This window comes from Suricata suricatta, chromosome 2, assembly GCF_006229205.1.
Source record: "Suricata suricatta isolate VVHF042 chromosome 2, meerkat_22Aug2017_6uvM2_HiC, whole genome shotgun sequence".
Classification (NCBI taxonomy): Eukaryota; Metazoa; Chordata; class Mammalia; order Carnivora; family Herpestidae; genus Suricata; species Suricata suricatta.
In genome coordinates this window covers 87756482-87768149 of record NC_043701.1, presented here as the reverse complement: position 1 = coordinate 87768149, position 11668 = coordinate 87756482, and the positions used below count along the sequence as shown (strand labels likewise).

Below are 11668 nucleotides of genomic sequence, written 5' to 3'. Positions count from 1 at the left end.
CTTGAGAGACTATTGAATGCTGAGAACGAACTGAGGGTTGAGGGGGAAGGGGGAGGGGGAAAAGAGGTGGTGGTGATGGTGGAGGGCACTTAAGGGGAAGAGCACTGGGTGTTGTATGGAAAACAATTTGACAATAAAATATTATGGAAAAAAATTTTTTTAAATCATGACTAATGATTTTAGGATATGTATTTGAATTGGAGAAAGAGTTAAATAGGAGGAAGGCCTCAGAAAGTATGAGCATCAGAGCTGCTCCTGTGATGTTAGCATTAGGAGTCTATAGACATTCGTATAGAACTTCATCACTGATTGACTCAGCTTTCAACTCCTTAACTCTCAGTTTAAATTCTAAATTCTTACAAAAAGCAAAATGATGGGCCTATCTTTCAGTAGTTACCCTTGTTCCAATGAACTGATGGCAGCTGTCAACTCATTTCTGTAACACTGCACGTGATTATAGGGGAGACCAGTTCCACAAAAGTGGTTAAAACCAATTTTTGTATAAATTTATAGAAATTGTAGGGGCACCTGGGTGGCTCAGTCGGTTAAGTGGTTGGTAAGTTCAAGCCCTGTGAAGGGGCTCTGTGCTGACAGCTCAGAGTCTGGAACCTGCTTTGGATTCTGTGCCTCCCTCTCCCTCTTTGCTCCTCCCCTGATCATGCCCTGTTTCTCTCCCAAAAATAAAGATAATTTTTTTAATTATAGGAATTGTAGTTTTAGTGCTTAATAATGTAGACTAAAATTTAGAAAACAAGATATGAATTTGAAAACATGATTCCAAATTATCTCCACTTGATCTCATCCTGAAAAGGGAAAAATCTGTTATAAATGAAAATGAGAACAAGTAAGTCTTAGTCTGTATTGTTTTAATACTTCTCAAAATAATTGTCATTTCAGATATATATGTATGTATTTATATCTCTATGACCAATTGAATAAATACACAAATTTTAACCTTTTGCAGCTATTTCTGATGGAAAATTATACCCATGTGACCCTGATGAAATTGAAATTAGTGGTGACTGTGTTCGTAAGTATCACATTTCATTTTTTTAACAATTTATAAACTAACAATTTAAAAGCTTTTTTGTTTATTCATTTCTCTTGAGACAGAGAGCAAGCACAAGCAGGGGGAGGGGCAGAGAGAAAGAGGTAGAGAGAAAATCTCAAGCAAGTTTTGTGCTGTCAACACAGAACCTAATGCAGGGCTTACTCTCACAAACAGAGACCATGACCTGAGCTGAAATCAAGAGTTGGACACTTAACCGACTGAGCCACCCAGATGTTCCCATTTCAATGGGCATTTATGTTCTGTAACTTACTTTCGATGTTAATTATGCTATTTTGACATCACTTTGGTCTAGTGACTATCAAGAATAAAAATCAGAGGAGGGGCAAGATGGTGGAGAAGTAGGGAGCACTAATTTTTGCCCGCCCTCATCTATCAAACTGAAAAGGTGCCTGAGTGAGTGTGAATTGGGGAAATAAAAATGGGCTGGGGTCAGAGGCACAGAAGAGAAGGAGCCCCCACTTAGTGCAGAGCCGGGCAGAGCACGCAGAGCTGCAGAGAGACAAGGGGAAGAGAAAAAGAGACTGGAAATGTTCATAAAGCTGTCTCTAGAGAGGAGAAAAACCTCAGCCCAGGACAAAGAGGGATCCTATCATCCCATATACATATAACCGCTGGGCGGGGGCAGAGAAATTCGTCCTTTTAGCTGGCACATTTTCCCTGGGCTTGGCTGCCTGATTCCAGGCGGAGCCAGGAGAAAGCTGCTCCCCAGTGCCCTACTTGATCCTGACTAGGAAGCTCCCTACCTGCAAGAGTACATCTCATCTCAGACAGTAGCATTAAAGTGCATGGACTAGGATTTGGAAATGAGTCAGGGCTTGGAAAATACAACTTGGCCTGTCTGCGGCACAAGGAGATTGGACCCAAAAGAGTGGCTTGCAATACTTGATTCAAGAAGGGCTTGGGGCACCGCCACCATTCTTCTCCCCACAACCACCAACGTGGGGCCTCGGAAAGCAGCCCCTGAGACCTACCTATGCCAAACCACGCCCATTTATGCTGGAGAGCTGCTTTTTTTTTTCCTTTTTCTCCTTTCCCGCCCTGGAGCCCTGGAAAGACCAACGCTGATGCATTGCGGTGATTAGATCAATTCTTGCCATTTAGATATATTTTACCTTAACTCATTCTTCTCTCTCCCCTCTACTGGTTTTATACTTTTAGACTGTCCTTTGTCTTTTGTTGTTTCTGTCTCCCCCCTTTTCTTTTCTTTTCTTTTCTTTTTTTTCTATCCCCTTTTGGTTTGCTTGTTAGTTTCATTTGTCTGTGCGTTTGTGTGCTTTTGTTCCCTGCATGCTTGACTGTTTTCCTTTTCAGGGCTACCTCAAGAAAGAAGCCAGAGTACACATAGTGGAGAGTCCCAAATATCACTGAGTAGGGAAATAAAATAACCAAAGGCACAACAAGAGAAACCAAGAGAAACCATTAAAAGAACACTTCCTGAATGGACAGGCCCTGTACAGTCAATGAGCCTCCTTTAATATGGCAATACTAACAGGTGCATAGTGCATAACGAGCTTCTAAAACTGACAAGACAAGAGACAGAAAGCTAGCCAAGATGATGAAACGAAAGAACTCTGCTCTAACAAAATTCCAGGAAGAAATCACAGCCACAGAACTTCTCAAAAAAGATATAAGCAACATAAAGAAGCAAGAGTTTAGGACAATTGTTTTAAAATTAATTGCTGGGCTTGAAAAAAAGCATGGAAGTCATCAGAGAAGCTATTGATACAAAGACTAGGGACCTTCGAAATAGCTGTGATGAGTTACAAAATGTTATAAATGAGGTTCATAATAAAATGTAGCCGGCCAATACATGGATTGAAGAGGCAGGAGAATTGGTGAATTAGAAGACAGAGCTATAGAAAATGAGGAAGCCAAGAAAAAGAGAGAGAAATTGATCCAGGAGCATGAAAGGAGAATTCAAGACCTGAGTGATACAATCAAATGGAACAATATCCGTATCATGGGATTTCTGGAAGAAGAAGGAAGAGAAAAAGGTCCTGAAGGGGTGCTGGATCAAATTAGAACTGAGGACTTCCCCAATTTGGGGAATAAAATAGACATTGAAATCCAAGAGGCACAGAGAACCCCCCTCAGACGTAACTTGAATCAACCTTCACCACGACATATCATAGTGAAACTGGCAAAATATAAAGATAAAGAGAAAATTCTGAAAGCAGCTAGGGGTAAAAGGGCCTTCACATATGAAGGGAAACCTATCAGAGTGGTTACAGACCTATCTACTGAAACTTAGCAGGCCAGAAGGGATTGGCAGGAAATTGTCAATGTGATGAACATAAAAAATTTGCAGACAAGAACCCTTTATCCATCAAGTCTATCATTCAACATAGAAGGAGAAATAAAGGTTTTCCCAAATAAACAAAAATTGAGAGATTCATCACCACCAAATAAGCACTAAAGAAATCCTAACAGGGACTCTATGAGAGAAATGTTGCAAAGAATACAAGGTTCCAGAGACACCACTACAAACATGAATTCTACAGAGAACAAAATGACTCTAAACACATAAGGTTCAATAATAACACTGAATGTAAATGGACTGAATGCTCCAGTTAAATGACACAGGGTAGCAGAATGAAGAAGAAAACAAAATTCATCTATTTGCTGTCTACAAGAGACTCATTTTAGACCTGAAGACACCTTCAAATTGAAAATAAGGGGATGGAGAAATATCTATCATGTAACTGGAAGTCAAAAGAAAGCCGGAGTAGCCATACTTATATCGGAAAAACTGAACTTTAAAGTAAAGGCAATAACAAAAGATGAAGAAAGACATTACATAATAATTACAGGGTCTCTCCATCAGGAAGAGCGAACAATTATAAATATCTATGTGCCGAATTCAGGAGCACCCAAATACAAAAACAATTAATCACAAACATAAGCAACCTTATTGATAAGAATGTGCTAATTACAGGGAATTTTAATACTTTACTTACAGCAATGGATAGATCAACCAGACAGAAAATCACTAAAGAAACGATGGACCTGAATGACATTTTGGAACAGATGGAATTGGTAGATATATTTAGAACTCTGCATCCTGAGGCTAGGGAAATCACTTTCTTCTTAAGTGCACATGGCACATTCTCCAAGATAGAGCACATGCTGGTCATAAAGCAGCCCTCCATAAATAGAAACGAATTGAGATCATACCATGCACACTTTCATATCACAATGCTATGAAATTTGAAGTAAATCACTGGAAAACCTCCAAAAACATGGAGGTTAAAAAAACCACGCTACTAAAGAATGATTGGGCCAATCAGGCACTTAGAGAAGAAATTGAAAAATGTATGGAACAAATGAAAATGAAAATACAACAATCCAAACTCTCCAGGACACAGCAAAGGCAGTCCTAAGAAGAAAATATATTGCAATCCAGGCCTATTTCAACAAATTAGAAGAAGCACAAATTCAAAATGTAACAGAGCACCTAAAGGAACTAGAAGGTGAGCAGCAAGAGCACCCCAAACACAGCAGAAGAAAAATAATAAAGAGCAGGGCAGAAGTAAACAATATGGAATCCAAAAAAGCAGTTGAGCAGATCAATGAAACCAAGAGTTGGCTTTTTGAAAAAATAAACAAAATTGATAAACCTCTAGTCAAGCTCCTCAGAAAGAAAAGAGAGAACACCCAAATAGACAAAATCATGAACGAAAATGTTACAACTAATCTCTCGGAAATAAAAGCAATCATCAGGGATCTCTATGAAAAATTATATGCCAACAAACTGGACAACCTAGAAGAAGTTGACAAATTCCTAAACACACATGCACTACCGAAATTCAAATGGGAAGAGATAGAAAATCTGAACAGACCCATAACCAGTGAAGAAATAGAATCTGTTATCAAAAACCTACCAACGAGTAAGAGTCCAAGGGTAGATGGCTTCCCAGGGGAATTCTACCAGACATTTAAAGCAGAGTTAATACCCATTCTTCTCAAGCTATTCCAAAAATAGTAATAGAAGGAAAACTTCCAAACTCATTCTATGAAGCCAGTATTACTTTGACTCCCAAACCAGACAGAGACCCAACAAAAAAAGAGAACTACAGGCCAATATTCTTAATGAATATAGATGCAAAAATACTCAACAAGATACTAACAAATCGAATTCAACAGCATATAAAAAAGTATCCATCATGATCAAGTGGGATTCATTCCTGGGTTACAGGGCTGGTTCAATATTTGTAAATCCGTCATTGTGGTACATCACATTAACAAAAGAAAAGATAAAAACCATATGATCCTGTCGAGAGATGCAGAAAAAGCATTTGACAAAATAAAGTATCCTTTCTTAATAAAAACCCTCGAGAAAATTGGGATAGAAGGAACATACTTAAATATCATAAAAGCCATTTATGAAAAACCCACAGCTAATATCTTCAAAAACTGAGAGCTTTCCCCCTGAGATCAGGAACACGACAAGGATGTCCACTCTCACCACTGTTGTTTAATGTAGTGCCTGAAGTCCTGGCATCAGCAATCAGACAACAAAAGGAAATAAAAGGCATCAGAATTGGCAAAGATGAAGTCAAACTTTCACTTTTTGCAGATGACATGATACTCTACGTGGAAAACCTGACCAACTCCACCAGAAGCCCATTAGAACTGACCCATGAATTCAGCAAAGTCGCAGGGTAAAAAATCAACGTACAGAAATTGGCTGCATTTTTATACAGCAATAATGAAGCAACAGAAAGAGAAATCAAGAAACTGATCCCATGCACAATTGCACAAAAAACCATAAAATACCTAGCAATAAACCTAACCAAAGATGTAAAAGATCTGTATGATGAAAACTATAGAAAATTTATGAAAGAAATTGAAGAAGACAGAAATGGAAAAAGCTTCCCATGATCATGGATCGGAAGAATAAACATTGTTAAAATGTCATTATTACCCAAAGCAATCTACACATCAATGCAATCCCAATCAAAATTGCACCAGCATTCTTCTCAAAGCTAGAACAAACTATCCTAAAATTTGTATGGAACCACAAAAGACCCTGAATAGCCAAAGTAATAGTGAAGAAGAAAAACAAAATGGGAGGCATTACAATCTCAGACTTTAGCCTCTATTACAAAGCTGTCATCATCAAGACAATATGGTATTGCCACAAAAACAGACACATAGATCATTGGAATAGAAATGAGAACCCAGAATTGGACCCACAAATGTATGGCCAATTAATCTTTGACAAAACAGCAAAGAGTATCCAATGGAAAAAAGACAGCCTCTTTAACAGATGGTGCTGAAGAACTGGGCAGCAACATGCAGAAGAATGAAACTAGCCACTTTCTTACACCATTCACAAAAATAAACTCAAAATGGCTGAACGACCTGAATGTGAGACAGAAAACCATCAAAACCATAGAAGAGAAAGCAAGAAACAGCCTTGACCTCAACCGCAACAATTTTGTACTCAACACATCCCCAAAGGCAAGGGAATCAAGAGCAAAAATGAACTATTGGGACCTCATCAAGATAAAAAGCTTCTGCACTACAAAGGAAGCAATCAAGAAAACTAACGGATGGAAGGGGAAAAGATAGTTGCAAATGACATATCAGATAAAGGGCTAGTATCCAAAATCTATAAGGAAATCACCAAACTTCACACCCAAAGAACAAATAATCCAGTGAAGAAATGGGCAGAAGGCATGAATAGACACTTCTCCAAAGAGGACATCCAGATGGCCAACAGGCACATGAAATGATGCTCAACATCACTCATCATCAGGGAAATACAAATCAAAACCACACTGAGATACCACCTCACACCAGTCAGAATTGCTAAAATGAACAAATCAAGAGACTATAGGTGCTGGCGAGGGTGTGGAGAGATGGGCACCCTCCTACACTGTTGGTGGGAATGTAAACTGGTGCAGCCGCTCTGGAAAACAGTGTGGAGGTTCCTCAAAAAACTATGAATAGAACTCCTCCTTGATCCAGTAATAGCACTGCTGGGGATCTACCCAAGGGATATGGAAGTGCTGATGCATAGGGGCATGTACCCCAATATTCATAGCAGCATTTTCCACAATAGCCAAATCATGAAAAGAGCTTAAATGTCCATCAACAGATGAATGGATTAAGATGTGGTTCATATATACAATGGAATCCTACATGGCAATGAGAAAGAATGAAATCTGGCCATTTGTAGCAACGTGGATTGGACCTCAAGGGTGTCATGCTAAGTGAAATAAGTCAGGCAGAGAAGGACAGATACCATATGTTTTCACTCATAGGTCTCATAGGAGAAACTTAACAGAGGACCATGGGGGAGGGGAAAAGAATAAGGGAGAGGGAGGGAGCAAATCATGAGAGACTCTTGAATACTGAAAAGAAACTGTGGGCTGAAGGGGGAGGGAGGAAAGGGGAAGGGGGGTGATGGTCAGGGAGGAGGGCCTTTGTGGGGAAGAGCACTGGGTGTTATAGGGAAACCAATTTGACAATAAAGCACAAAGATAAAAAATTAAAACATAAAATGCCAAATGCTTGGCATCATGAATGCAAAAAAAAAAAAGAATAAAAATCATTTTATCATGCCTTTAAGGAATAGTGCTAAAATTAACAAATTACGGAGTTGGGTATTGTCCATACATTACAGACATGTGTATATTGGTAGAATTTTTTATGAGAGAATATTTGGCAGTGTATTTCAACAATATTAAGAATGCACATATATTCTCATCAATTCCATTTTCAAAAGTCTATCTCTTAGAAATATTTAAAGAAGCATGTAAGTATAATGTTTAAAACAGCATTTTTCTAATAATATGAAAAACAAAATAGCAAATATATAATAACTGCTGATGATTCAATATTTTTGAAGTATTCATGATGATAAAATATTCTATAAGCAATATTGAAATGCAGGAATACATTCTTTGATATTACTAAATATTAATGGTATAGTGTGGCTAAGAAATCAAAATATATTTCACAATCTCCTATTTCTTTTCTGAAAATGATTGCATTTATACCAAGTAACTCTTGAAAGATAAATACTAAAAATGTTAAGGTACTCACAATTTTTCTACTCCTTCCAATATGTATTTCTTTTATTTTCTGTCTTAAATTTTTAAAAGTTGTTTCCAAACTAAAAAAACTCTATGCCAATATTTCTTAAAATAAATCACTCCAAATAGATCTTCTGATAAATTTGTGATGTCTACTTAATGGATGAGAAGACATTAAAATAATGATTGAAACCTTAACTTTTTTGTGGGATCTTTTAGTCAAGTATATTGATGATGATATGAGGATATAATAAATGAATACTGGATTGTTGACATATAATCAAGGTGTTTGAAAGACGAAAGAAACCATAAGGATATGAAACAAATCAGGACTGGGGCCACTGGGTGGCTCAGTCAGTTGAGCATCTAACTTCTGCTCAGGTCATGATCTCATGGTTCATGGCCCCACATTAGGCTCTGTGTTGACAGCTCAGAGCCTGGAGCCTGCTTCGGATTCTGTCTTTCTTTCTCTCTGCCGCTGCTCTGCTCACATTCTGTCTTTCTCTTCTCTCAAAAATAAATAAACATTAAAAAATTTTTAATAAAAAATAAAACAGATCAGGATAGATCATATAATATTTAGATACCAGTTCTAAAAATTAATATTTTGCCTTTGAAAACTACTCTTCTAATAATACTCAAAATAAGGGGTGTCTGGTGGCTCAGTCAGTTAAGGACCCAATTCCTGATTTTGGCTCAGGTCATGATCTCACGGTTGGGAGATCGAGCCCCATGTCAGGCTCTATCCTGGGTGTGGAGGCTGCTTAATTAAGAGTCTCTCTCTCTCCCTCTCCTTTTGCCCTCCCCCACTCACTCTTTATCAATAAACAAAGTAATCATGCTCAGACTAAATCACTCTGAGTTGTTTTTCTATGTTGTATTCCAGTTGTAGATGAGTTTTCCAGCTCCTTTTTCTTGTGTTCTTTAAACAAGTAGTGAAAAAGTGAAATCACTTTTCTTTTCTAAATAAGCAATAAATTTAAAGTTTGTATGCTCACCAGAAGGTTTATGCAAAATTGGAAAAAATGCTATACAAAATCATACACAATCTTGGGAGTTAACACTTGAATGAAAATATTGAGTCAAAAGTCAACAGCTTCAGGATAAAAATAGAGAATATGTTAATATATTCAGCAACTACTAATATTAGAATTGATAAAAAGGTACAAACAGAGATAATTCATCTCTTGTTGTTTTTGCAAACTTGTCCTTTAAATGATGTTGACAAAGTTTCTTTGATCTATGTTGTTGTGAAAACAGTGATCTGTTTGTTTACCCAGATAGTTGATGCCATTTAAAATACTGATTCAAAAATTTTAATTTTCATGAGTTATTTTCTTTTCAGTTATGTGTCATCTCTTATTCTTAATAACCACTTCCATAAATAGTCCTTTCCTGTCTGGAAGTAAGTTGAACTTCTTCCTAATTTATTTAACAGGAAATTTTTTCTCAGATATATAATAATAAGAACAATATTACTCAGATTAATTTGAAAAATGTCTATTGGGATTTTATAATTGAATATCTAACAAAATAACTTTTTAAAATATCTTAAAATACAGAAGGTTATTTTTTCCCTTACAATTAGGTTAGAACCTCAGAGTTTTCAAAACTCTCTGACAGGACTGAAAAATTACTTTTGCAATTATTGTAAAATTACCATGTACCTCATAAAAAATATTTATATATTTTGGCACATATATTTTAAATCTTGTAAAATTTACCACTTAGATATTTTTCTCTACAAATTTAAAAAACTCACTTAGAAACATTTTAGATCCCCAAATTTAATCTTATAAATGACCAGAGATGAAAATTGCAAAATCTTCCTAAGTTCCTGGAGAAAAATTCAAAAATTTTAACATCAGAAAAATGAAAAGAGTAAGACTGTCATTTAACACTTGATGTCTTTCACTAAGCAGTATAATTACTCCCATAATGAGCTGCTCTTTCAACCCAGAGTAATGAGGGTTTGAGTTATAAAAGTTATAAGAGGAAAATAGTAAGTCTTTTGAATTTACATTATAACTCCTTAAAAAATTTTTTAATGTTATTCATTTTTGAGAGAGAGAGAGAGAGCAGAGGAGGGGCAGAGAGAGAGAAAGACCCAGAATCCAAAGCTGACTCCAAGCTCTGAGCTGTCAGCACAGAGCCCAAAGCAAAGCTTGAACTCATGAACCATTAGACCATGACCTGAGCCAAAGCTGGACGCTCAAATGACTGAGCCCCCCATGTACCCCTAAAAATGACTATTTTAAAGTGAGAAACTATAATGTGAGAAAACCTTAATTTTAATTTGGTCAATCTTTTATAAGAGGAAATCTTTCAGAAATTGCTTAAAAGATGGTAAATTACTTTTATGTTCAAGAGCTAGACTTTTCAATGGTAGACACATCCAACATATATTAATATACACTTGATGCACTGATCAATTTCTGTGGTTATTGGGTCAAAAATATGAAAGTGCTGCTTTGCTGGTTGCTAGAAAATAGTTATCTTTCTATATTATCTTTTCCTAATATAAATCCCTGAGTTGCAGTCTCCATGAGCTTTCCCCTTGTCTTTATTCATTCTTTAAGATGCCTGACTGACGACAGTTTATGCATCTTCTCCCATCAGGTCAGCTGCCTGCCTCAGTGCCACCACCGCCTCCAGGAAGGCCAGAAGTTGTGGTGGAGCTGATTGAATCCAGGCTTTTCTGTAGGTGTGCTTTTGATGTTTCCCCTACAAACACTTCGGTGGGATTTCTCATAACTTGGTCTAGGCTTTCTTCTCAAGAAATCGAAGAGGAGCTGAAGCAAGAGACCACAGTTCAGGCATTCTCTCTTTTAGAACTGGATGGAATAAATCTCAGACTTGGAGACAGGGTATGTTCACAAACAACTGAGTTTTCTTTTCTTTTCATGAATGTATGACTTATCAAAAGTGGATTTTTATAATATATCCTAAAAATACTTTCATCCCCAGAATACAAAACACTAATGTTTTTCTTTTTCTTTTCTCATCAGCAATTGTGGCAACTCAAAAGATGGTAGAGGAGTCAGTAATCTTAATGACTACATAGGAATATCTTCTGTTACCATTTGCTGAATTGATGCCTCTTTCTGGCTTTAAAATGATATGTTTTATTCTAGAAAAATGTTTTCATTTTTTATTGATAATGTTACTTATTATTCATTTTTAAATATATCTTAAATACAAAGTCTTTGATTTATGTTAAGGTTTGAATTGCAAAGTTTTTAAATTGTGGAATTTTTCTGAATTTTCAAGCAAATTTTAAAGTTGTTTAGCTTCTTATTATCTTTTATACACAACCTACTATAAGTTAAGTACTTAATTATACTAGCTTACACATATTTGCCCCATAATTGTATTGCTAAATGATTATTCATTAACTGTGTTCATAGATATTCTGTAGTGCTTCCATCTTTTTGTTGGAGAATCCACATGTACAAAGCTTAGCCATCGAAAGCCAAGAATTTTTTGCAGGCATTAAGGTATGTAGCCATGGGTATGGATCAGAAAGATTATTCCTCTATCATTGTGTTTTCCA

At 36.6% G+C, this 11668-nt stretch overlaps 1 protein-coding gene across 1 annotated transcript in view; it reads left to right on the top strand.

The window, feature by feature from the left end:
* The window catches only part of VWDE (von Willebrand factor D and EGF domains), a 73481-nt gene that overhangs the window by 20823 nt on the left and 40990 nt on the right, over window positions 1-11668 (top strand). Inside the window, exons 4-6 of the mRNA XM_029957382.1 lie at window positions 965-1030; window positions 10735-10982; window positions 11523-11612. Of these exons, the coding sequence (XP_029813242.1) occupies window positions 965-1030; window positions 10735-10982; window positions 11523-11612 (404 nt within the window). The remainder of the gene's footprint in view (window positions 1-964; window positions 1031-10734; window positions 10983-11522; window positions 11613-11668) is intronic.